Source organism: Melanotaenia boesemani, chromosome 16 (assembly GCF_017639745.1).
Source record: "Melanotaenia boesemani isolate fMelBoe1 chromosome 16, fMelBoe1.pri, whole genome shotgun sequence".
In the NCBI taxonomy this organism is placed as follows: domain Eukaryota; kingdom Metazoa; phylum Chordata; class Actinopteri; order Atheriniformes; family Melanotaeniidae; genus Melanotaenia; species Melanotaenia boesemani.
The window spans coordinates 26,193,464-26,219,608 of record NC_055697.1 but is presented as its reverse complement, the minus strand read 5'-3'; the positions used below and the strand labels follow the sequence as shown (position 1 = coordinate 26,219,608).

The following is a 26,145-nucleotide window of genomic DNA, read 5'->3' as shown; positions in this document are numbered from 1 at the left end:
CAGCACTTGGCTAGAAACAAAGTCATTCTCCAGTTTCAGTCATAGACAGATTGTTAGAGGTAGTAGGTACACTAAGGCAGACTGGAAACATTTGAATGCCTTCCGGCCATGTGCTAAAAGAGCCAAAGCCATCCAATGAGTACAGCTCAAACAGATCTGCAGGGTATTTCTGGAAACACTTAATTGGTGATATCTCAGCTAAAAAGAAAGATCTATTTAGTAAGGATGGGTGTGTCCATTCTCTGGAATCAATACTTCAATATCTGCCAGTCAAAATATTGGATTTGAAGATGTTTTTAAATATGGAAGTACAACTGTGCTAATAAAAACGTGCTATTTGTTTTCACTTTATGAGATTTTAGCCAATAAATTTGGGTGGAAAGACATTCCCACTGTAATGGGCATGATTATGTAGCCTATCAGATGTCATGATGATGATGAGGGGTGGGAATCTATAGGCACATCACTATTCAATTAGAATTCAGATGGCCATGATACAATTTCACAAGCATTTCTTTCAAGTATTTAAATGCAGTCAGTATCAGTTTAATTCACATTTCATATTGCCCCTGCAATAAAGATATTACTGCACACTGTACAATCATGTGATTTTCCGTTAAAGGGCAAAAAGTATCAGTGTTGATATCAATGAAAAAGTACCATAAACTAATTGTATCATATTGACAAGATGAATATTGATAAATGGAAAATATCCAGTACTTAGTGCTTTTCTAGTCTTTTTGAGCACACTAAACACTTTTGCATTACAAGCCACATTCACCCATTGTATCGCTCATCGCTGCTATTTAATAAATATGCAGTCAACCATTTTGGCATAGAATTATTTACATTTCCTTATTTTTCCCCCTCTTTACTTCTATCAACCCTCTGAAATCATTGGAAAAATGTCTTTAAAAGCTAGCATAAGGCTTCATGTGTGCCAGATGATTTCTTTCCTAATTATTTATCTTTTCAAATATTCAATTTTCCGCTGCTTGATTTGCAGGTTGAGGCTTAGATACATACATATTTGGGATTATAATAAATTTCACCTTTCCCATGTCAGAGAAAAATATGCTTCAGCCTTTAGTAGATGCAGAAGTATTCCAGATAGCTTAATATTGATGTTGCTATGCCATTGATATTTTGTTAAACAAAGCAAAAACCTGTCAAAATCCCTTGTTTTGACATAGTTATCACATTTCAGCATAAGGTTTTGAACTGACACTTTCCCCTCATAATCCAAGCTGTGAAAGGTAAGACCTCTGCTTCAGCAACAAGTGATTTTGGCGCTTTTTCAATACAAATCCATCAACACCCCTTTCCGATTGCTTTTGTGAAGTGACATCCAGGTAAGGCTGCTCAGCAACAGCCATATACTGACATCTACAGTGTTATTATTGTTACTGCAAATAGGAGAGAAGCGACAGGATGAGGACATGCAGATGTATTCTGCACAACTACCGTCTACATTACTACTCAGATTAAAAGAAAAAACAAAAAGAAAAAACTTCACCATGTGATCTAAAGCTTCAACTAATCTAAGACAGGGACATGACACTGCTACCACACAAATATGCTACAAAGTACAAAAGATGGTGGCACAGGGAGACAGAGGTGAGTATGATGAGAGATAATAGTGATGATGATGCATTTGTGTGCTGCTTATGTGTGCTTGTGTGTGAACGAATCCTGCTATCTCACTGTGTGCTGGTACTCTGTGAGGGCTATTTGGTCTAGCAAAGTAGATAAGAGGGCGATACTGAGGCCGGTGGGTGTGCTGACGCTGGCTATCTGCTTCTCAGCTGCCATTGTAACAGGGTCACTCAGGTGCACTCTGCGGTTACAAGTGGAGAAGCAAAATACAAGGAGATAAAGTAGGAGAGGGCGGAAATGAGGGAGGTGAAATGATGAAGGAACAAAAAAGTGGAGATAGAGTGGACTAAGGGCATGCCATCAAAGTCATCGCAGCTCAGAGCATACGTATGCACATGTATGTGCAAACTCCAGTCAATATTGAGCTTTAGGGATCTTTAATACCACAGAATTGTATATGTGCACACGTGCGAGTGGCCTAGGATTTGGCCATGTGTGAACTTTGCCCACTTCCCTTGCCTCTGTGCACAGGGCTCCAGGTTTTGCCTAATGGGTGGGATAAAACATCCACAATGCTGATTGTTTTCACAGAACACACACAGAGGATCAGGCCAGCGTGCAAACTGGCACCAGATATTATCATGTGTCCCGCTGCTGTTTTTGGTTTCATTCCGATTTTCTTTTTACAAAGACAAAGTATGCCTAATCCCCCCATGTCAACCTGACTGTGGAGGCTGCCAGAGAAGAAAATAAACACTGGAGTCTGACAATCGTCACAGGCCATTTTTATCTTAAAAAAGGGGGGGGCTTTCAGCGATTTTGTTGAATATGCACGTTCATGGCTGCTCCCTTGTGGGCTGAAAAAATTTGTTGACAAACAATTCTTACAGAGTAAAGGTTGTGCTAAAAATAAGAATACAAAGGGACTTAAAATAAATGATCCCCATTTTAATCAGGTAAAAGAGATCATTTAAAAAATTTGCTACAACAAGATATGGTTTACTGCAGTGGTTCCCAATCTGGGGTTTAGGACCCCCCCAATAGAGGGTCCCTGAAGCTTTGAACATTTGGAGCCATTGTGATTAATGTCCACATATCGTCAATATTTTAAGAAATAAAAGTAAGGCTATATGCTGTTAATTTAACTTTGGCTTTATTGGAGAATAGGACTCAGCCAGATTACATTATTTATGGAGAGAATCTCACTTTTGAAAGCGTAAAACCAAGCATGCTTACAGCACGGGGTGGGGCACGGAGTCCATGGCTTTTTAGTAATTGCATTAAGGGGGTCCCCAAGAAAAATAGGTTGAGAATTAACCTCTGTGTAGATATATACATGTAAACCCACATGCACTCATCTTGTTATTCATTTTAAGAACTAGATCCCAGTTCAAAATATAAAAAATGTGTCACGAAACAGTCGTATTTTTTACATAATTAACAGCAGGTCAACTCGGCCAACACAAACAGCTGATAAGCCAATCACATGGTAGCAACCGGTCACAATGACTTGCTGAAGTTTAGACTGAATATCAGAATGGGAAAGAAAGAGGACTAAAGTGACTTTAAACGTGGCATGATTGTTAGTGATAAATAGGCTGGTCTGGAAACTGCTGATCTACTGGAATGTTCATGCACAACCATCTTCAGGTTTTACCGAGAATGGTCAAAAAAGGTGAAATATCCAGTAAGCAGCAGTTGTCTGGACCAAAATGCCTTGTTGATACAGAAAAAAGAGGAGAATGGGCAGACTGAGTGGAAATGATAGAAAGCTAAAAGAGATTCAAATAACCACTGATTACAACCAAGGTACGCAGAATAACATGCGCTACATGTTGAGCCTTGAAGCAGATGGGCTACAGCAGCAGAAGACCACACAGGTGTCACTCCTGTCAGCTAAGAACAGGAAACTGAGGCTACAATTCACACACCAAAGCTGGGCAATCAAAGATGGAAAAATATTGTCTAGTCTACAACATTCAGATGGTAGGGTCAGAATTTGGTGGATACAACATGAATACATGAATCAATCCTGCCTTGAATCAACAGTTCAGGCTGCTGGTGTAATAATGTCAGGAATATTTCCTTGGCACACTTTGGGTCCCTTAGTACCAAATAAGCACTGTTTAGGCATCACAGCCAACCTGAGTATTGCTGCTGACCATGTCCATCCCTTTATGACCACAGTGTACCATCTTCTGACAGCTACTTCCAGAAAGATGTACAAACTGGTTTCTTGAACATGGCAATGACTTTAGTGCACTCCGATGGCCTCCGCAGTCACCAGATCTCAATCCAATAGAGCATCTTTAGGATGTGGTGGAACGGGAGATTTTCATCATAGATGTGCAGCCGACAAATCTCCAGCAACTGTGTGATGCTATCATGGTATCATGCTACATGGAGCAAAATCTCTTAGGAATGTTTCAAATACCTTGCTAAATCTATGCCATCAAGAATTAAGTTAGTTTTAAAGAAAAAGGGGGTCCAACCTGGTGCTAGTGAGGTGTACCTAATAAGGGTATAATCCAAGGTGTATAATCCAATACTAAATATTGACAATGCAACAACATCAATAAGCTATATACAGAATAATAACACAACATATTATAAATACCTACTATATGCTACTATCACATAAATAACTACTTGATATACATAACTATCTGGGGAGTGGACAAAAAGTTTAACTTATTTTACAAAATAGATTTACATTAGAAAAAAACATGTCTGTTTTGTCAAAAGAGGTAAACTAACATTCTTCAAATTAGCATCACACACCCACAGTGTGACCACACAGCAGCAGTATGCCACAGACAGTTGTGAACACCCGTTTCTCTTATACCAAAACCCATGAAAAACACAAGTGTATGTCACACAGAGGGGTAAAATGATAACAAGAGCTGAGAGGAGCACTGACAGGTTGCAGCAGCTGCTTCAAACAGCTATGAATTCAGCTATCAAACGCAGGGCCTTTTTAAAAGAGATGCATCTATGTAAGCCCCTTTCAGTGGCAGATGAGCACATAAAAAACCAGGGCCAGTTTTTGGCCTCACATGATTTCTTTGCAATTTGTTAAAAACAAACAAAAAAAAAACAGCAGGGGAAAAAAGATTTAGCGCCACTGTGTATTCTTAGCAAAATATTGAGGAAAATAAAAACACAAACTAAAAAAATATTGTTTTACCTGGACTTGAGGACAATGATAATACATATAGAAGGCTGTGATTTAGAGTGCTGGTTACTGGTGCCTTCAGATATAGTTTAATCTAAACCATACATACATTGTTTTTGTTTCCTAAAATAGAGCAATGGCTAGGGGATTTAAAAGAACAACAATTAGCTAAACTTGATGCCCAAGTTTTAAGGTTAATCTGGAGTGAAGCTGACCATTTAACAGTGCTAAATACTGAACTGGGGATAAAAGTGTTCACTTATGCACAGTCTTGAGTCAAATGTATTCCTAATTATGTATTCATGTGTTCAAATAATAATAATAATAATAATAATAATAATAATAGAATGTGTGAAATGAAGAACAAGTTGAGAGAGAAGCTCACATCCTGTTTACTTTCCTGACCTCCACATGTGCTGTATGCGCTTGCATGTGGGATTGCCAGTTTTGGAAATGTAGGAATTGTTGTAGACAGCCCCCTACAATCCTGTCCTCAGAAAGGTGTGGAGGAGGGGAGTTTTACGCAAATTCCTGATCACTTTAGTTCACACTGACACTACACAAAATCGTTCACTCTATCTTAAAAATCAGTCCTAAACCAAACTATGATTGATTTTCTTTTTAAATACCAACTTCAATTTAGATGTTATTTGAGCTTTCTATCTTGAAAAACAGGATCCTGTTAAAATCCTAAAACATGTCCACATTCAGTCAAGCCAAACCAGTTCAAATCTGGTTGAAACTATAACAAAAATCTGGTGCAGTGTTCTAAACATCCAGTCACAGTCAGGTTATTCCAGAGTTGGATAGCCATTTAAAACCAGTGTAACCCCATCTTACATGCTGTTTGTTCAAGTCATGTAATGAGACTGTAATGACATGAAATTTTGATGACCACGTTCGTTTACAGTGGGGTTTGTCTACTGTCCACTCAACTACAAACAAAATATTAGAAAGAAACATACAATCACAAATCAGTAATAACTGAAAGCCTATGTATGCACAACTCGTGCACAATTTTGGGATTCACACATACAGATACAGTAAAGGAAATGAGAAAGAAACCGACAAGATGCTAAAAATCTGTCCTCACGTTACCTTATCTGTTTCAGTGCTGAGCGATGCGACAGTCTTCTGCTCTCAGATTCAGATTTCTTTCACTTAATTTCACAGGTCGACCATTTGGTTAAGATACAGATGTGAACATCTTTAGTCGCTCCGGGTAGTTAGCTTGCATTATCAAAACTTATCCTGCTTTTCACTTAAGACGTTTCCATTTAGACAGTTTAATCTCATATGAACAACCTGTATTATAGTAATTGGTTAGCCTATTCTTACTGCACACGCCCGACTTCAGCTAATCTTTATGCCATGTAGCTGAGTAACAAACTAATTGTTACTAACTAGCTAGTTTGTGCTATTGGAAGCAGGTCGCTAAGCAACCACTAGCGGTTCCTTGTGGGCTAATGCTAACAAGATAGCTCATTAGCGACGCCTTAAGAGCAACCAACTAGCTCCTTATAAACAAGATATAGATGCAGTTTAACAGCACCGATAAGCGCATTTTCATATATATATATATAAATATGTATGACAACTGATAAAATAAGCTATGACACTACATAAGGAACTACACGTGTGATTTAAAACTACATTTACATGGATACCCAATCTGCCGTGTTTCCGTTGCAAGTGTCGTAATGAACTAAGGACTTAAATACGAGTGGACCTCCGGCTTGAGCCAGACGTGGGGGAGAACAGTCCGAGTAGTCGTGTCAACATGGTGAGTAAAGCTAGCGACTGGCCACTGTTATGATAGGTCACTGTCAGACCAGTTGGTCTAATTAGAAGTTGACAAAGTTGAGCGAAGTTTGTCAAACTTCGCTTTGTAAATTAATTTTAATGGTTTACGGTTGGATGTAAGCAATTCAGAGATCCCTATTTGTAGAAATTTTGTGCTGGTGTCCATAAAACGCTTTTTAAAAGTATTTATTTATTTATTTATTACTTGTTTATTTAACTGGCTGAATGAATGATAAAGATGGCGATGAACTTGATAACCTTAGTAAACCCTGCTTTTGTTATGTAACAGTGTGTTATTAATGGACTTTATGAGGTCTATTTTTGAACTGACCCCCTGCTCTAGTAAATCCTGTTGACAAGAATAGACACCCAGCCCAAGTGCATTGCATAATTTTACTGCTTCTGTCATACTCAGTGAAATCAATATTAATAGTACTAACGGCTGTCTTCTTTGCCTCTTATCTTGCAGTCTGAGCCTATTAGAGTTCTGGTGACTGGCGCTGCGGGGCAGATTGCCTATTCCTTGTTGTTCAGCATTGCCAAGGGAGATGTCTTTGGCAAAGATCAGGTAAAGAAGGGCTTTGTCTTACTCTTATAACACACTCAGTTTCCCGATCTTATTAGGAAGTGTAACGGCTGTGCATAAAGCTGAAAGATATTGACAGCTACCAGTGAGCAGCTGTGAATGTCATGAATCTTACATGCCATATCTGGAGGAACACTGAACATTATCCCTGTGGAAGTTGATCAGATTGCACTTGCTTGTCCATGTGGCCTTGGACGAGCCAGGATTGTCCTTGAAGTCAAGGAAGTGGATCTTGTGCCAAGAGTCTTAGTCCATCTTTAAAACCACTTGATCCACTTGGCACATGCTGTTGTCAGTGAGCCTTATGGCTTAGGCGTTTCACACACAGCCTCAGCAACAACCTTGTTTCTTAATGGCATGATTTTATAAATCAGAATTGTTATCCACAATTAACTGACATGGCTTCAACATGTGTCATTCATCTTACTCCATTATCACAATGCCTTTCCCTTTTTTCTGCCAGCCAATCATCTTGCTGCTTTTGGACATAACACCCATGTTGCCAGTTCTGGAAGGTGTTGTCATGGAGCTGCAGGACTGTGCCCTCCCACTTCTGAAAGGTAAACATTTTAATATGTGTTTAGGTAACTGAAACGATAACACTGGTGTCAAATATAACTCATTTAACACAAGAGTATAGACCATGAAATTTTAAAAATAGTCTGTTTTTTAATACAAAGATATCCAAAGAACTAATTAGTTATATGTATTACTCCTCTAAAACATATGGGCTCTATAGGGCCATCTTTTTGTCAATTTATAGCCTTTTTATATTGATTTTACACTTCATCTGTGAACCTACAAATAATTCACCATTCACCTCTTGAATCTACAACTCTAAACTTTCTTAAATATACAGCCTCTAGCTGCTTAATAGTATCTAAATTATTCTTCATTTAAAATTCTAGCAAATTATCACCAGTTTATGCTCAATTTAGTTGCCAACTTAGGGCTATGAAGTTGGTCGGATCTCACTCACTGTGGGAGTGGATGTATATCGCTTTCATGCCATTGTGTTTCACAAAATTATCTTGGAGTGCTTTTAGTCTACATACATACCATGTACATGTATTTTATGCAGGCTTAATCTCAGAGAATTAGAGCTATATTTTAGCATAATTCTGTCTTTTTTAAATTGCATTCTGTGCAGAGAATAAAGATTTTTTTTATGTAATCTTCCACAGCGCCCCTGTGTCAGTCATTATGCATGCATCACATTCGGATGCATTACTAATAATCTAATATAAAAAGTTATGAAGAGAAGTCAGTTTATTTACAGCTTGGTGTAAATAGTTGTTTTTTTCATTCAATCTACACAGTTTTGTCAATTAAGATCAGCTGATATCAATAAAGAAGCCTATTTTTATTCATTATCAACATTGAATTAAACCGCATATATTTCTAAACATGTCAGTTATATTTCCCAGCCATTGGGAGCTGATAATATCAGCTGTGGAGTAATGTCAATGCTGGAAGAGATAGTTTTATTTTGTTTTTTCTTTTTACTTTACCGCTTCAAATACTTTTTTAGGACTTATTATCTATTTTGAAGCACTTGACTCTACTTTCTAGTAGTCTTTTTTGCGTCATCATCACAACTTCTGCCATAAGTCGTGAGGCGGCGGCACCATTACGAGCCATCTCCATTGTGACCTGGAATTTTTCCTATGAAATGGTGCTGTCCCTTGTTTTGTTTTGACAGGGGCTGTGAGAGGCCCCAGTATTAACCAGCTACAGTGCAAAGACAGCGCCTCGTGCATGAGATAGGCTCAGCTACATACAATGCTGGCTGGGCAAGGGATGCGTCCAAAGTTTAGAGTCAGACAGACAACTTCATTAACCCCAACAGCCAGTTTATTTGTAGCTTTTCAGTTTTTGTAAAAAGGACCAACCAAAGCTTTTCTTGGGAGCGTATGTGTGTATGGGTTTGTGTGGGATGGAGGAAAAGATAATTAGTTAAAATTAATTTAAAAGGACCAGTGTCCTTTTAAGTAAGGTATGGTTCAGGAATCCCCTGTATTAGAGTTGTGCTCCCCGCTGCCAAATGACAGCATTAATTTTGGCACACTACCTACCCAAGGCTTAATTTTGCGTGCATACTTCTGGCTTTATTACACTTAAATATTGTAAAAATTGGCTGCTTAGAGATTGTGTCAAATGCTCTTATCCATGTTTAATTCCTCCTTTGTAGACAAAACTATAAAACCTGAGCGCCCAAAATCATCTCAAGCTTTTATTGTTAAATAGTTAAAACAGAATGCAACAACCTAAAAGTAATTCATTTTTTTCTTTCACAGAGGTTGTCCCCACTGATAAGGAGGAGGTGGGCTTTAAAGACCTGGATGCAGCTATCCTGGTGGGCTCCATGCCCAGGAAGGATGGGATGGAGAGGAAGGACTTGCTCAAAGCCAATGTGGCCATCTTTAAGAGCCAAGGAGCTGCCCTGGATAAGTATGCTAAGAAGTCTGTCAAGGTAATGATGTGCATATTTTCTGAGGCATCTGCTCTGCTTCTTTCTTCTTTAACAAGAATGAAGGAAACTCTTTTGTTTCTAGACAAAATGAATGAGTTATATTTTTCTTACAAGTTGTTAATGTTGGCATACCACTACATTTCACAAAAGTGGGATTTCATTTCAAGATGGTTTCACTTAATGAGATAAATATTTACTCTGTAAATTTTACAGATATTATTGGTGGGTTGTTAATACCTTGATGGATTTACAATGCAATAGATCAGATCAGTCCCCAAGATTGTGTTTTGATGTGTATTTTACAGGTGCTGGTTGTGGGAAACCCTGCCAACACCAACTGTCTGATTGCAGCCAAGTCTGCTCCCTCTATCCCCAAAGAGAACTTCTCCTGCCTCACCCGTCTGGACCACAACAGGGCTTGCTCTCAGGTTTATTCCTTTTAAGGTTCATCTCTGCACATGCTGCACACTCAGACTTTTAGCAGCTAGAAGCCTTAATTTCCTCTCGGTCCTGCAGGTGGCAATGCGTTGTGGTGTTCCTGCCACTCATGTGAAAAATGTTATCATCTGGGGCAACCACTCGTCCACCCAATACCCAGACGTGCACCACTGTGTGGTCAACATGTCTGGCAGTGAGCTCGCCTGCTTTGATGCAGTGAAGGATGATGTTTGGCTCAAAGGAGATTTCATAGCTGTGAGTTGATTACTTTTCTTTAAAATGCAAAATTATAAATTTTTTAAACTATGGAAAATTATATATGCAATAAAATTGTTGCATTTTCTAAATTTTTTAGCTAAATTAGCATTTAAATTCTGTGTATGAATGAAAGTGTTAAAATGTGCAATGAGTTCTTTTTTTTTTTTCAAGCAATATTTCAGAGAAAATGGCCACCGACATTTGAGCCTTAGACTTTGTGTCCAGTTCTTTTGCTCCCAGTTTTTTTTTTTTTTTTTTTTTTTTTTTTTTTAAAGTAATCTAATGGTCTTTGGTCCTTCTTTACAGACAGTGCAACAAAGAGGCGCTGCAGTCATTAAGGCCCGCAAGCTGTCCAGCGCCATGTCTGCAGCCAAGGCCATCTGCGATCACATGAGGGACCTCTGGTCAGGCACCCCCTCGGTAAACAATATGTTCTTTTCTTGTATATTTATGATCTGGGAATGTTTACCTGGTTCTCTCCTTCAGACTTGAAGTAGCTGTTATGTAATTAGACTCAAAATCCTTAATTTTCACTTTAATGATCATGTCAAAATAAAAATAAAGAGCCAAATAAGAGCATCTTGCTACACATTAAATAATTAAGAGGATGGATATTAAAAGTATATTTAAAAAGTAGCTTTCGAGAGTTGCCTATCATTTGTTACTTTTGGAGAGATAAACTGACTTGCTTGTTCATAAATGTGGTTAACACCGGTATTTCTGTTGCTTCTACACTGGTTCCTCTACATCATTATCATGACATCGTACTTCCTCACATCTCTGATTGGCTTTGATTATGTCTTCCTGTTTCAGCAGACCTGATTAAGGCATTAAAAGAATCAGAACACTGTATCTAGACACTAAAACACATTGAACCGTTCTGGGGTTGCATGAGCAGTGAGTGTCTACATGCAGCTACAGTGAGGCAAAAAAGTATTCAGTCAGCCCCCCAATTGTGCAAGTTCTCCCACTTAAAAAGGTGAGGAAGGCCTGTAATTTTCATCATAGGTATAACTCAACTATGAGAGACAAAATGAAAAAAAAAAAAAAAAAAAAAAAAAATTTATTTTTAAAAAAATTGCAATTTATGGTGGAAAATAAGTATTTGGTCAATAAAAGTTCATAAAGTTCATCTCGATACTTTGTTACATACCCATTGTTGGCAATGACAGATGTTTTCTGTAAGTCTTCACAAGGTTTTCACACACGGTTGCTGGTATTTTGGCCCATTCCTCCATGCAGATCTCCTCTAGAGTAATTATGGTTTGGGGCTGTTGCTGGGCAACACGGACTTTCAACTCCCTCCAAAGATTTTCTATGGGGTTGAGGTCTGGAGGCTGACCAGGCTACTCCAGGACCTTGAAATGCTTCTTACGAAGCCACTCCTTCGTTGTCCGGGCGGTGTGTTTGGGATCATTGTCATGCTGAAAGACCCAGCCACGTTTCATCTTCAATGCCCTTGCTGATGGAAGGAGGTTTTCACTCAAAATCTCACGATACATGGCCCCATTCATTCTTTGCTTTACACAGATCAGTCGTCCTGGTCTCTTTACAGAAAAACAGCCCCAAAGCATGATGTTTCCACCCCCATGCTTCACAGTAGGTATGGTTTTCTTCGGATGCAAATCAGCATTCTTTTTCCTCCAAACACGACAGGTTGAGTTTTTACCGAAAAGTTCTATTTATGTTGCATTTGACCATATGACATTCTCCCAATCCTTTTCTGGATCAAACAAATGCTCTCTAGCAAACTTCAGACGGACCTGGGACATGTACCGGCTTAAGCAGGGGGACACGTCTGGCACTGCAGGATTTGAGTCCCTGGCGGCGTAGTGTGTTGCTGATGGTAGCCTTTGTTACTTTGGTCCCAGCTCTCTGCAGGTCATTCACTAGGTCCCTCCGTGTGGTTCTGGGATTTTTGCTCACCGCTCTGTTGTAGAAAAATTACCAAGAGTCTGGAATGGGTAAAAGTATATAAGGTTTATTTACAGGAGAAGTATTGAAAAAAGAATTACTTGCAAGTAAGAGAGTGATCGTCCCAACTCGCATGAAATCGGGAGAGACTCTGATGATTCATCAGAGAGAAACAGTTTTATTCAGCTGGTTCCCAGCTGAAGGTCAAACAGCAAAATAATAATATGAGGAATAGAAGACTTAGTGGCACCACTTTCTTCCAGTTTTTTAGACAAAGCCCACATACCACAACAAGCTGATATCCTAAACAACTATTGCTATCTAGCAGGTGCGAAAACCAGTCTCAACTCTACCATATCAGAGTTCTGGGAAGAAAGTGGTCAGTCTGACCTCACACACGCATACACAATGAAAACTGTAACTTCAGTATTCTGTAAAATGAGAACACAATATGAAAATATAAAAGTGAATGGATTAACAATATTAAATTAATAAAGAAAACTGAATATACATGTGATTATTATGAGTATATATGAGTGATTACCATATGCAGCTAAATTTCTTTCACAATTCTCGTGATCATTTTGACCCCTCGGGTGAGGGAGATTATCAGTGGTCTTGTTGTATGTCTTCCATTTTCTAATAATTGCTCCCACAGTGGATTTCTTCACACCAAGCTGCTTACCTATTGCAGATTCAGTCTTCCCGGCCTGGTGCAGGTCTACCATTTTGTTTCTGGTGTCCTTTGACAGCTCTTTGGTCTTGGTCGTGGTGGAGTTTGGAGTTTGACTGTTTGAGGTTGTGGACAAGTGTCTTTTATACTGATATTGAGTTCAAGCAGGTGCCATTAATACAGGTAACGAGTGGAGGACAGAGGAGCCTCTTAAAGAAGAAGTTACAGGTCTGTGAGAGCCAGAAATCTTGCTTGTTTGTTATTGACCAAATACTTATTTTGATTGTAATTTTCTGGATTTTTTTTTCCTCATTTTGTCTCTCATGGTTGAGTATACCTATGATGAAAATTACAGGCCTCTCATCTTTTTAAGTGGGAGAACTCGCACAGTTGGTGCTGACTTTTTTACCCCACTGTATATTACTGCCTAACTGGAGTTTTTTCGGGAGAAACTTGGTCCACAATCTGAATCACAGTTCTCTCTAAAATTTAGTTGAGCTCTTGTAAAGTTGTAAAAATATACAACCCTCTTTGTCTATTCATAGATGTGGTGAAAGTGTGAATGTGTAATACAAGAGAAAGGGAGAGCAAGAAAATAAACCAATGTTCTGGAAGCAGTCCTGCAATACAGTAACATTTTATTATTTGGGATTGGAAAAAAAAAGTAAATTAAATCAATATTTAGCTGTTGGTGTTTATCTTCGCCTTGGGGTACAGAATTTGGCCAGTATTGTGGGTAAAAAAGCCTCTATATCTTGTGGCCACACTCTAAGACATAATCTCTCATGCAATATTCTATTCCCAGTAGTAGCTCCTGACCATGTCATATTTTTCAATATGGAGGAGAGAGGAGTAAACATGAAGAGAACTAAAAAAAGTCTATGTCTGTAGATACTTAACTGTATATATATAAAGAATCAGGATATTTCACTCTTGAATAAAAAGTGGAAGCACACTTCCTTAAGTTTTAGTCCAGAATCTGTTCAGACTTTGATGTTTTTGGTTTTTATTTGGCCAACAAATAAAACTCAGTTGAGCTTCTGACAGGATGTGTGTGTCGATGATATAATAAATAAGTCAACAGACTGTACTTGGATAAAGCAGCATTGTTCTAACCTGCATCATTTTCTTATATTTTTTTTAAGGGTGAGTTCATCTCAATGGGTGTTTACTCCAATGGAAACTCTTATGGAGTCCCAGAGGACCTCATCTACTCATTCCCTGTCCAGATCAAGGTAACACTGATCTAATCCTTGTTTTCAATTCACTACCAAGCTATAATATGTTCATTGCATTTTATAGTTAGCAATAAAATATTCTGTTTGGTCTCAGTGTAAAAATTTGCTCCAAGAATTTAATCTCAGTTTTATTCATTTATTATTTATTCATTTCATAAATGGTAAAAATAGAAAAACAGAAGCTTGTTTGTTATCAAACTCAAATGATGGAGATTTCTTTCCTCAGGACAAGACCTGGAAGATTGTGGAAGGTTTGGCCATAAACGACTTTTCCCAAGGAAAAATGGACGTTACAGCAGCAGAGCTGATGGAGGAGAGGGACACAGCTGTGGCTTTCCTGAGTGTATGACTATACCCACCTGGGCCACCACTCCAACACATAGACGGTCCCGTAACTCCAGACGCACGCCTGTGATGAAACACTCCCATCAACCCTCACGTTACTGTCTGTGGATATGTAAAAAAAAAAAGTGAAACAGTTCCTATGTGTAAAGATGGGTTTATATTTGTGCAGGGAATTGAGTTGGACCGGAGCCAAACATATTCTTTGGTGTAGATAAACAAAAAATGTATCTTTAGTTTGGCTACAAGTGATTGGATGGGATTAGTCTATTGTTCAGTAGACGTCATGACACATGTATAACTCCACCAGTAGTTTACAGTTCTGGAAGACCACGTTATTGCAGCTATTTTTCAAAAACTGTTAGCTAAGGGCGAGTGAATGGATGACTGTTACATATAGTCAGTGATGCACTAAGTTCTAAAACACTGGAATGGATAACTTACCAATAAAAAATTAAATAGTATGGTTGTTTCTTGTTTTTAAATATCCGTACATAAAAAAAAGATTACAATGATGGATGGAAGGTCTGGTTTCTTATTGTGAGGTCTGATGAGTTAGTGCTACCTCTTTCACAATCTCCATGTGTCTGTCTCTCCACAGTCAAATCATATGCATGTAAAGGTTGTTGAGGCTAAATTCACTCAAATTTCAGATTTATCTTTTGAAGAGTTGTACAAATATACTTTTTGGGATATATTTTTTTTCGATTTTCATAGACTACACAATGGCATACAAACCTGTCATTGAGCTACAAAGTTTGAAAAAATTAATGTAGGTCACTAAAAATGGCATTTTAGAAATCATTCATTTACACATTGGATTGCAAATATTTTTATTCAGGCAAAATCTTGCTATCAGCTGTACTTATCAACCCGTGCAGTGTAGTTACTATACCACTGGCTGACAACCTCATTTGCAAAAACAGTGGGATAATATATCAAACTGCAACAAACTTCAAATCTGTTACAAGCTATAGAATCCCATATTAGCATGGTAATGGCACTCTGCACAAACTAATCTTTCCTAGCTGCACGACATACCACAGGGATCACCAACTCCGGACCTCTTGAGCCAGTGTCCTGCAGGTTTTCACTGCATCCCTGCTGCAACACACCTGGTTCAAATGAAACAGTAAATAGTCAAGGTCTACACCAGCCTCTTAACGACCCATTATTTGAGTCAGGTGTGCTGCAGTATGGAGATATTGAAAACCTGCAGGACACTGGCTCAAGAGGTCCGGAGTTGGTGATCCCTGACATACCAGATGCTTTCAGTGGCTGATGAGTCTAGGCCAGGGGTGCCCAAGTCCGGTCCTCAAGATCTACCATCCTGCAAATTTTAGATGCAACCCTTCTCCAACACACCTGAATCAAATGACTGGCTCGTTACCAGGCCTCTGCAGAGCTGAATGACATACAGATGACATCTGATTGAAGTGTGTTGGAGAAGGGTTGCATCTAAAAGTTGCAGAATGGTATATCTCAAGGACCGAACTTGGGCACCCCTGGTCTAGGCTGCAGGCAGGCCAGACTTATAGGCCAGACTTATGTTTTGTTATAGTGACTCTTTATAACCATCATCACAAACTTAAATTATACAATTTCACCACACAGGGGCAGTATTTCCTCACGTGTTTTAAGCTAGCTGCATATGGAGTGATTATGTAAGAACTATAGTACATTACTTAAATTTACAACGTGTCATTGTTGATAAGCACTGCCATTAACATCAACTGCACTAGGAAAATTAACAGTGTGCAGTATAAACAGATGTGGATCCGGACCATTGAAATTAAGTATATTTTGAACATTATTTCATGAGGTTAAAATGCTATATATATATATATATATATATATATATATAAATATATATATATATATATATATATATATATATATATGTCATGCAAATTTTAAGGTCTGTTGGACAGACGATGTTATTAAGCTGTGCAAAATTTCAATCACCTTCAAGTCGGAACTGCCAGAAACTACATGGAAAACGTCGCACAAATCTATTGGTTTACCAACTATGCGTCACGAAAAAGGAGCTTTCTTATTGGCTGTCATCCTCGTCCAAGGTTCCCATTCACCCATGTTTGGAATGGCACTGTCTTGTAAAATACCTTGAAACTAACTGATCCCCCTTTTTTAAGTTTATTTACTTGCGATTGTGTAAATTAGGGATGTCGAGAGGAGGCAACTACACGTTGCTTTAAGGTGACCACTTGTTTAAAAAAAGGAAAGAAAGAAAGAAAGGAAGGAAGCATTGAACTGTGCACCCCTCCGTCTCGTCTGCAGTGTTGCTGTGGTCTCTCAGACCTGCAGGACCAGGTCGACCCCATCGACTTTTCCACCGCCAGCATCCTACAGTAACACAGTAAGAAAAAAAAAGCAAAACGCCTCTATATCTGATTTTTTTTATCACTTCGTCACCCTGTATTGTCCTCAAACATCCAGCGAAGTGGAGCTGAGTTGCTTCCTCTGGTTAGCTGTAGCCCGTCGGTTTTCTTCCGCGTGCTGTTTAAGGAACCGACATGCATTTGAGTTATCCTACTAATAATGATCAGGGATCCTAGAGGACACACTGTCCCTCTGAATCCATCCATCATTTTCTCTCCTTGGTCTCAAAAGCCCCCCCCCCCCCCCCCCCCCCCCCCCCCCCCCCCCCCCCCCCCCCCCCCCCCCCCCCCCCCCCCCCCGATAAGCAGGACATGTGGATGGTGTCAGCTGTCTGCATCTGAGCGGTTAATAATTGACAGGATTTATGCTGTCAGTGTCTGAGCGGACTCTGCTTTAAGGTTATAGAAACGAAAGTAAGGGGCGAGGCATTAAAAAACCTGAGAACAGAGGTTTGAAGTTCGAGGCTGGATTTGTGACGTGGTTTACAATAATGGGGCTGGGAAGGCAGACAAACGCTGGCGGCAATGAAAGATCCTGTTTCAAGATCTGATCGAGCTTCATTTCGGGGCGACGTTTAGATAAGTGATCGGATGAATGTGCCCTTCCGTTTTGTGTCATATTTTTTTTGAGTACATGAGGTTGCCAAGATGACTAATCATCTGAAGCTCAAGAAGTGAAGGCTGGAATACGTCCCGAATGAACGAACAGCTGACATTTAGGATACCACAAGAAAAGTTTTTGCATTCATTTACAGGATGCGTGTTTAGTGATACTTTCCTTTTTCCCTCTTTGTTTGGAATATTTAACTTGGAGCGTTTTCTTGGTAATATTTAACCATATTTATTGCTGAACTGGTCCCTACTTGGCAGCTTTAAAATGACACTTTATGTGGAGGGTAAGTGTTGTAGATTTGTTTACTAAAAATGAAATTACATACTTCTGTTGTGGGTTTAAATAACCATATGTGTTTTTATTTTTCTTTTAAATGACCCGGGAACCACTCTGTGGACCCAAACACATGTCCTGATTATTTATTTATTTATTTATTTATTTATTTTTTCATTTCTTCAGGCAACATTTTAGGTTTATGCTCCAAAAACACATCTTTGTTTAATTTGGATCAGAATTTTCATTTTGAAAAAAAACTTGCAGATTGAAATAATTAGTCACTCAAAACACACTGCTGCCTTTATATGAAACTAGATTTGACTTTTTCTTCGCTTTGCCCTTTAAACAGTAATCAATTAGACATTTTTCTTTTTGCTAGACAGCCCACTGGATTTCTATTTAAAGTTTCACAGGTATTTTTTTAGTTTTATGTAGCTCCTCTTTTAATCCATCTCCCCCATTATATCCCCCGTCCATAGTGTCTAATAAGCTACCAGGCAACTGGCAACTTAACTCACAGCCATCAAGAGCACTCAGCCTTGCAGGGTAATCCAAATGTGCCAGTTGTAGGAGATTTCTGGCCACAGCTGCTGTTAATTTTTCTGAAGCATTCCTTTGTTGCGTTTAGGTTCTTTTCAAGGTTTCCTCAGTTAATAAAGCTGTGGTTTGAACTGGGAAGAAAACTTCACCCAGTGAGTGAATAGGAACCTTTGTGGAATTGCCATCACACCTTAAATGCACCCATAACAGTCAGGACAGGACAGCGGGTCTGATCTTTTTCCTTTCATCAGCCCATAAGCTGCTCTGAGGTGGTGATGATAAGGAGGTACAAATCTCTTTAATGGAGGAAGAAACGATTGCCAGTGGTGGGGTAGGTGAAATGGCATCGATCCCTCAGAACTATCAAGGTGTGTGAAAATGAATCATTTACAGGATGAATGTGCCACAAATAATAAAATAAAATCTACAAGTTAAAGTTCAGTCTTTATGACTGTCGCAATTCACTGTGTACGTTTTTTTATCATGGTTGAATTATGGCTATAACTTTATTTATCTGTTTAAATATAAGAGGGTGAAAGTGACAGAAATGTTCAGTTGCCATGTTTTCCAACCTTGTCAAAGCATTGCTGTCATCTCCTAGCTCCTCTGTCGTCTGCAAAGTACAATTTTTTGGGTGAAAAACTTAGAAGGTAAACAATTTTTTCCCCTCTTTTGTGTGTCTGTAGCCATTTAGAATTAAAAGATGTTTATTATTTGAAAGTAATTGCATGAGGTTTATGGTATAACAGCAGCATAAAAAGAAAGAAACGCATTTGTACCATTAATTGCTCTGATTTAAAGGACAATCTTACGCTTGTGACAGACCTTTAGCATGGCGTGTGAGATTTTCACCCATTAATAATAAGTAACCACAGTGAATTCAGAATTTCCTGGTGTAATTGTACTTCCCTGATCTGTTAATATTGTGTAACTGTGGTGTTTCAACACAGTCAACTTAAAAAAAAAATTAAAATCTGAGGGGAGAATTCTGAACATTTTTAAACAATCCAGTTTCTCTTTCCAGTAACGGTGTTATGGGATTTCTTGACAAACTGTGAAGTCAGTTTGACTATGTGGCTGAAATTGTTAATAGTTTTATTTTAAACAGTGTCACATGTATTGACACAACTTTTCTGTTGCTACGGTTACTCACAAAGTCAGTCAAAGGTTGCCAGCTCATTCTTTATTATTTGACTTATTTGGAAAGCGACTTTAACCGCATCATAGTAGAGCTTGTCATGAGGGTACACATCAGGAACTTTTAAGTGCTCTGCATTTGCTTGCTTTGATTTTTACCCAAGCTTTATTGGCACTGGTTATTTTGACGCCATTGTTGATGTCTAATAACAATGATTAACATAAATGACTAACTGGATAGCAGCAATAATTACCCCACAGGTAATGTAACCTTGAGCTTTAAGTGAGTAAAGAGCCAGGATGTGCATTGAGGGGAACATGTTACTCAGAAGTACAAATTATATACTGATGTGTTTTGCTGTTTTATATCATAAAGAACAAATACTTGACATTCTTACCTGCATATGCTGAGGTTTATTAAAACTCCTAAAGATGCGCCTGATCATATTTATTCATCTCTAAGCCAGAATCTTGCAGAAAACCCCAAATAAACAGGGTTCCTTGATGATTATGCCCCCAGAGATAATAAGAATTACAGTCATGCTCCTTAATTTTTGGTTGTTCTAGAAATGGTTCCCACATTAACATTTTTTTTCATCGTCATTAAAGTAAATCTGAAAACAAAAAAACTGAATTTTTGTGGCGTAAATGCATCAGAGAGTCAGAAAAAGAAGCAAAACATGTCTCATCTGAAGCTCTATCATCCCCAGCTTGCTGTTCTCTTTTGGAGTCGTCATGCTGAGATCTAAACAGCTCCAAAAGATATTAAAAGAAATATTTAATGCTTAATGAGTCTCTCACAAGACTTAAAAAGATCTACAAATGAAATGCAGTAATAAAAAGGAAAATCCATATGAAGGGGACAAACATTTTGAACAACTTCTAATTTATTTTGAACTGGTTGCTCCAGTAGTTTCAGCCAAAGGACTCTGAACGTGATGCAAAGCTTTTGTTAAACTTGATTAGCGGGTAACTCTGGAGCTGATGATTGTCATCAGATGAAGATGGAACATTTCAGGAAAATCAACTTAAGTGCAAAGCAACTTAAGGTTTCTCATTAGCATGCAGGAAATTCAAGGCCTTTGGAATAATGTGGACATAAATTTAGGCAAAGTAACACCAGGCATATCTGTTACAGACCACTGCCTCAGGACAGGGCAGCTTGTTGTAATTGATTCAGCTATAAATCTTGTATCAAAGATTGCTTAAGGACAAAGTGAGACCAGCAGTCAAAATATTGAAGATAAACAAGAGGTGGACCCTGCAGCAGGATAATGATACTCATCACACCTTAAAATCCACCTAGATGTTGTTCAGGAGGAATCAGCTGGGAATAGCTGAATTAAAGCCCATTGAAATGTTTAAGAAGATGCAGTAGATCGTGAAAAAGATCTCTAGTTGTTAGATGATTGGTCAAAAATATGGCACTAGAACATACTTTATACATATAAATCTTCATTAAGCTGTAACAATCAATCAGATGTTTCCATCATGATTAGGGTTGCTTAATATATCAATCTAATTATTTCCTCAATTTTTTGATGAAAAATTCTGTTTAGATTGCCAGGAAGCAATAAGACGTGAAGATTGTACTACCCCGGAGAGGCTCGCGGCTGCTTTAATTTACTTTGCTTATCACACCAAGATACCAAAACTTATAAATATCAAATTTACTGACAGATGAGACAGATTTATAGCAAGACTAGTGAACTTTGGCAGATTGTCACACTTTGGTGTTCCCTAATGAAGACCAATTCGGCATTCTTCTTGCCTCCTGTCTCTTCTCTGAGCTCTCTCCAGACAGTAAAAGTCAGTCTGATGTTGACTCTTGTCTTATCTCTTGCTCTGTCACGTTCTCTTTTTTTCTTGGTTCCTCCAATAATGCCCTCTTGCATTTCTTTGCTGAGCCATGGTGTGCTTTCAAAATGGCCAATGTGTTGATATCCAGTTGCTGGCATGTGCCATGGTGACATAAAACAAAATGCAGCTGACAAACGATGACCCCGGCTGGGGGAAAAAAACGTATTTTCTCAGCTTTGGGTTGCTGCAGGGCAACGAAGGCACTGGTACCACCAAATTAAGTCAGAAGCTTATGTAGTGTTGCTTTATAAACCTTAAATCATCACATGTTGCTCTTCTTTTTGTTTTCACCACAATTTTTAAGTTGGAACTCAGATTCTTTTTCATTTCCAACATCTGTGTGATGAAATTAAAACATTTTCTGTCTGTATTTTATTTTACAAAAACCCCACGTGTATAATGTTCTCTGGGTTGGTTTAAGTTGATATAGTGAGTAAGGACCTTCTCTCTCTCTGTCTTTGCAGGTATAAGTAAAGAACCACCCAACAAAAGGATGGCTCAGTTCCAGGAAATGATGCGGCAGCAGCTGGAGAGCTCCATGCACGCCGAGCTGGAGAAAATGCTGGACACGGCCACAGGGGCGGAGAAAGAGGTATGCTGTTTCCCTCCCTGTGTGTTTCTCTATTACCATCTGGTTGTGATTTAAAAGGAGGGGTTGACGTCACAGAAGTAATGCTGGGAAAACACAAAAGTGACACATACTGTTGAACAGTCCCAGAAAGCGGTCCACCTACACGATTACATTCAGACATGTGCAAGAATCAGTAATTATTCACTGAAGCGACTGAAACCCTGAAAGTGAAACTTATCCAAATCAATTCAAACAATGGGTAAAACAAATTGTCCTAAAGTTATATTGCACCACTGAACATTTCATCCTTTGTCTTTTCTTTGGTGTTAAACAAGCACAGCTCTGCAGACAACGTTAAATAATGATTAGTAAATTGCAGCCACTTTCACACAGGTCTAAGCAGCAGCCTCACACAGTCTTTAAATAGCAGCTATTGAGCTGCAAGCAGCAACAAAAGATGGAATGCAACACAATAAAGAGGTCAGAAGTGAGAATCGGTCACACACAAGCGTGATCTGCACTTCACAAACTTTCAAGCAAAAGCTTTTGGGCTTGCAGAAGGCACAAAGACTTGTGCATGTCTCTTTAAGCACTTTAAATTCATCAGTTTTTTATCATACAAGCATTAGTGATTTATTCCTCTTTTTTTTAGGTTGCTGTTTTTCTGCAAGCATTTGAAAAACTAGCACTGCTGCAGCTTGAGTCAAGGTTTTATAAATAAATCATCAAAGTAGTTTATGAATCATCTTTATACTTAACATCCACATTCTGTTTTATCTTTGTGTTCAGATACATTATGGTTTAATTAAAAACTGAGCTCGGTGTGACAATGAGGAAATGTCATAATTAGGATGGAACAACTGGTTTTTTGTCTTTCATCCAGGCCACTGCTTTAATTAACTGCTGTTTCTGAAGAAAACATGACCAATGAAGGAAAACCTGGTTGACAACACAGCTGTTTTCTTTTTGACTCAATTAGCTGAGTCACACAATACTGGCACAAGGACAAAACGTTCAGGAATCAGGTTTTTTTATATATATATATATATATATATATATATATATATATATATATATATGGCTTTTAGGCCTTCCCTGATAAGATAAAGGCTTCACAAGCTAATGAGACTAGGGTTATGTGAGGTTCTCAGAGCTCTGTGTGGCACATGGCTCATTTTTGTGCTTTTTTATTTATTTATTTATTTTTTCCTAATCAAAAAGTGTTAGAAACAAAATGACACACTGATCCCACCTAAAATTATGACAACCTTGTCTCATGTTGAACCGATTTAGCCAAATCAGTTTACCTTTACCCTCAAAAACAAAGTGTAACAAGGCTGAAATCTCACTGCAGCATGTGCAGATTTACTAGACTGACTTTCTCTGGCGCATAAAGCTTAAAACAAAATGAAATGTTTTTTTTTTTTTTCTCAGGTTTCCAGGAAAGATTTCGATGGCTTCAAGAATCTCTTCCATAGATTCCTGCAGGTGAAGGGGCCGTCGGTGGAGTGGATCAAGATCCGGAGACCACCGGAAGAATCTGTAAGTTTGATTCATCTCAGAGAAAATGAAAACCCTGGATGTATAAATCCTCTGCATCCCCAGTAAGAACGCGTGTTTATTACTTGATTTTTTTTTTCAGGTGCAGAGGGATTAGGCTAAAAAATAACAAAACAGACAAAAAAAAAAACAAAGGACTCCACAGAGCAATGTTGTTTTGCAGGATCTGCCAGTTTAAATAGTAAGGTGTTAAATGTAGAGGCTGTAGAGGTTTCAGTCATGTTTCAGAACTCTAGAACAATTGTGGTAAAGCCACAAGGAATGCCTCTCTGCTTCCTGTCAGGCTTCAAATCACTCAACAAACGTGGTGCAGTTACATAAGTTTGTTTGCACTGGTTGCCTCTCTAGAGCACAGGTTAGATCTGATCCTTGAACTTTTTTTTATGTTTTTTTTAAACCAAATGCTTTTTAAGGGTCCAAGATGTTTCAAACTTAGCGAGTAAAACAAAAAAGAGTTTTGGGATATTTGAAGCACATACAAAGTACAAAGTCAAGTCTTCTGTTTACCTACTACTGTTTAACTTCTTTCTCCTAATGGCTAGAAACTCTGTACCAGTGCCAACTGGAAATACAACTTTCCTCCAGGGCTGGTTTCCACAAAAGGACTTATGGTGTAGCATTAACGTGATTGACTCAGCCAACGTGGGCCTCTACGGCTATATGGTTAGCGCTACGCCTTCAAAATGTCGAGAATTAATAAAATTTTACATAGACGATGTCAAAATTTCTTAATTGAACCTGCATTGCTCAGGCGCAGCAGCGGTAGGCTACTCAGACATCCATTTTTGATCTGCCTGCTTTTCTTTTCTTTTTATTTTCTTCTTCTTTTTTTTTATGTAAAAATGCATGTAGAAGCTCAACCCTTTTAATCAGACTTTCTCAGGACAGCCTCAGTTGTCAGATTATGAAGTTAAAATGATGTAAAATGAATGTATCATAGATAAAGCATATTTTTGGGTTGAAAGCCAACCCAAAAAATATTACTTCGTAGAATCAAAAGCATTTTCTCATCTGCATATCTTTCTCTCAAGTCTTGGCTTTCAGGATAAATAATATTGAAACAAACACACAACTGAATCTATTTACATATTTACACTTTTTCCTCCAGGTGTAGTTTTTTTTTTACCTACTACTTTTGTTCCCCTACTATCCCCACAAAACCGGCTCCTCCCTGAATTCCAGCCATATATAACTATTATTTTTTATCTTTTCAGACAGAAATATAACTTTCTTATCAATTGTTGATCTTTAGTGGCAATGTCCAATCAGGAGCAGCCAGTCTAAGCTATTTAATAATTTAAAAATGAAAAGTTTAACAACAATTTCTAAGTCAAAATAGAGGTCTCTTAGCAACATAGTAGCTATAACATATGAAAATGTGATAAATTATCATGGATCACTCATTGTGGATTTATCATATAGTCACTATGAATAGACATTACATTGTGTGGTTTGATTGTAAACCTCTTGGATGCCTGGAAAAATTCTATAGATCACCTAAAGGTTAAGCTATCCGTCACAAAAGTGGGGTGAAGAAAGTTGTTTATCCCAGACAGAATGATCAGATTAAAGAGAGAGCAGCAAAAATTTAGATTAGTCTTGTAGATGTGAATCTGATCTAATTCTGGTCAAATTAAATCTCTCTGGCACATCACCAGAATCAAGAAGGTCTCTACATGCATTCTTGTACAACAGTGTATCTGTACTTAGCCAACCTTGAAAGATAAATTTCTTTTAATAATCTGCAGGTCGAGATGACTTAAGAGGTTGCGTGCATCTGCCTATAAATAATGAGCTTTTCTGTAGCCATATAATCAGAAAAACTCCTGTAAATGTTGACATGTGGTTGAGTAGAGGTATCAAGTAGAATTAAATTACAGAAGAGTTATCTTAGAAACGTGCAGTTCTGTTTACCTAGCACACCTCTAACTACACTGGCAATCCTTTTGGCAGAAACCCAAAGTTCCTTTTTCACAGAGCTACATGTCACCCACTTTACCAAGTCAATCAATTCCTTATTTTACATTCACAAGGGAGGCTTTGAGTGCTCTCCTTCAGTTTCCTCAACACTGGGTTTCCATGTTCTGCGGGAGCTTCAAAGCACAGGATTGAAAAGTTGAAGTGAGTTAAAAGTTCAAACTTTTTTAAGTTGGAGCCTGATCCCAACGGAGTGGGTGTTTTGAAGTCTGAATGGGGGGGTTTGTATCAGTCAGGGTTGTTGTGTAGTTGGGAGCAGCATGACAGTAAGCCAAGTGGAGCAGAAGTCCACAAGTTTGTTCATTCACAAGCTGCATCTCGGACTGGGTGAAAGTTTAATGTCTTTTTGTATAAGATATTACAAATAACAATCTTCTTATGATATATGCATGTGATGCATCAGCTCTGCACTGGCCTGATAACGAGCCATTCATGTGATTCAGGTGTGTTGGAGAAGGGACATATCTAAAAGTTACAGGATAGTAGCTCTCAAAGACTGGACTTGGTCACCTCTGCAGTAAATGGTTTTTAACTGAGACCACTCCTAACATGGGGACGTTGTGTGTTATTTTTTTCTGCTTTAGACAGTCCAGTTTCAGTGTTAAGACACTCCAGTATGATGTCATGTTAGCAGTTTTCTGCTGCTTCAACAGGTTGAAGTAAATACGTTAAATGTAGAAGGGTTAAAGCAGTGGTCGGCAACTGGCGGCCCGCGG

The 26,145-nt window shown here is 38.4% G+C and overlaps 3 protein-coding genes across 5 annotated transcripts in view; 2 read left to right on the top strand and 1 right to left on the bottom strand.

Annotated features, from left to right (window-relative positions):
• LOC121655805 (WD repeat containing planar cell polarity effector) overlaps nt 1-6,410 on the bottom strand; it is a 99,469-nt gene extending 93,059 nt beyond the window's left edge. The window contains exon 1 of the mRNA XM_042010651.1: nt 5,870-6,410. The gene's annotated coding sequence lies outside the window, so the exon portion shown is untranslated. The remainder of the gene's footprint in view (nt 1-5,869) is intronic.
• A 58-nt stretch (nt 6,411-6,468) lies between these two features.
• Nucleotides 6,469-14,672, top strand: mdh1ab (malate dehydrogenase 1Ab, NAD (soluble)). The gene is made up of 9 exons (XM_042010652.1): nt 6,469-6,554; nt 7,044-7,142; nt 7,624-7,720; nt 9,458-9,633; nt 9,939-10,061; nt 10,150-10,326; nt 10,636-10,749; nt 14,062-14,151; nt 14,381-14,672. The coding sequence occupies exons 1-9, from the start codon at nt 6,552-6,554 to the stop codon at nt 14,501-14,503; spliced, it is 1,002 nt and encodes a 333-aa protein (XP_041866586.1). The 5' UTR covers nt 6,469-6,551; the 3' UTR covers nt 14,504-14,672.
• A 1,883-nt stretch (nt 14,673-16,555) lies between these two features.
• ugp2b (UDP-glucose pyrophosphorylase 2b) overlaps nt 16,556-26,145 on the top strand; it is a 34,541-nt gene continuing 24,951 nt past the window's right edge. The window contains exons 1-4 of one of the 3 annotated variants that reach the window (XM_042010078.1): nt 16,556-16,713; nt 16,795-16,873; nt 21,786-21,913; nt 23,327-23,434. In XM_042010078.1, coding sequence (XP_041866012.1) covers nt 21,815-21,913; nt 23,327-23,434 — 207 coding nt within the window. In that variant the 5' untranslated portion in view covers nt 16,556-16,713; nt 16,795-16,873; nt 21,786-21,814. Of the gene's footprint in view, nt 16,874-17,374; nt 17,792-21,785; nt 21,914-23,326; nt 23,435-26,145 lie in introns of those variants that run through there. The other 2 variants (XM_042010077.1, XM_042010076.1) reach the window with 2 other exon arrangements.

Excerpts from the sequence above, each read along its gene's own strand:
- mdh1ab (XM_042010652.1), top strand. Across the intron at positions 9,634-9,938 it reads ATGCTAAGAAGTCTGTCAAG|GTGCTGGTTGTGGGAAACCC; the intron begins GTAATGATGTGC and ends TGTATTTTACAG. Across the intron at positions 14,152-14,380 it reads CATTCCCTGTCCAGATCAAG|GACAAGACCTGGAAGATTGT; the intron begins GTAACACTGATC and ends TTCTTTCCTCAG.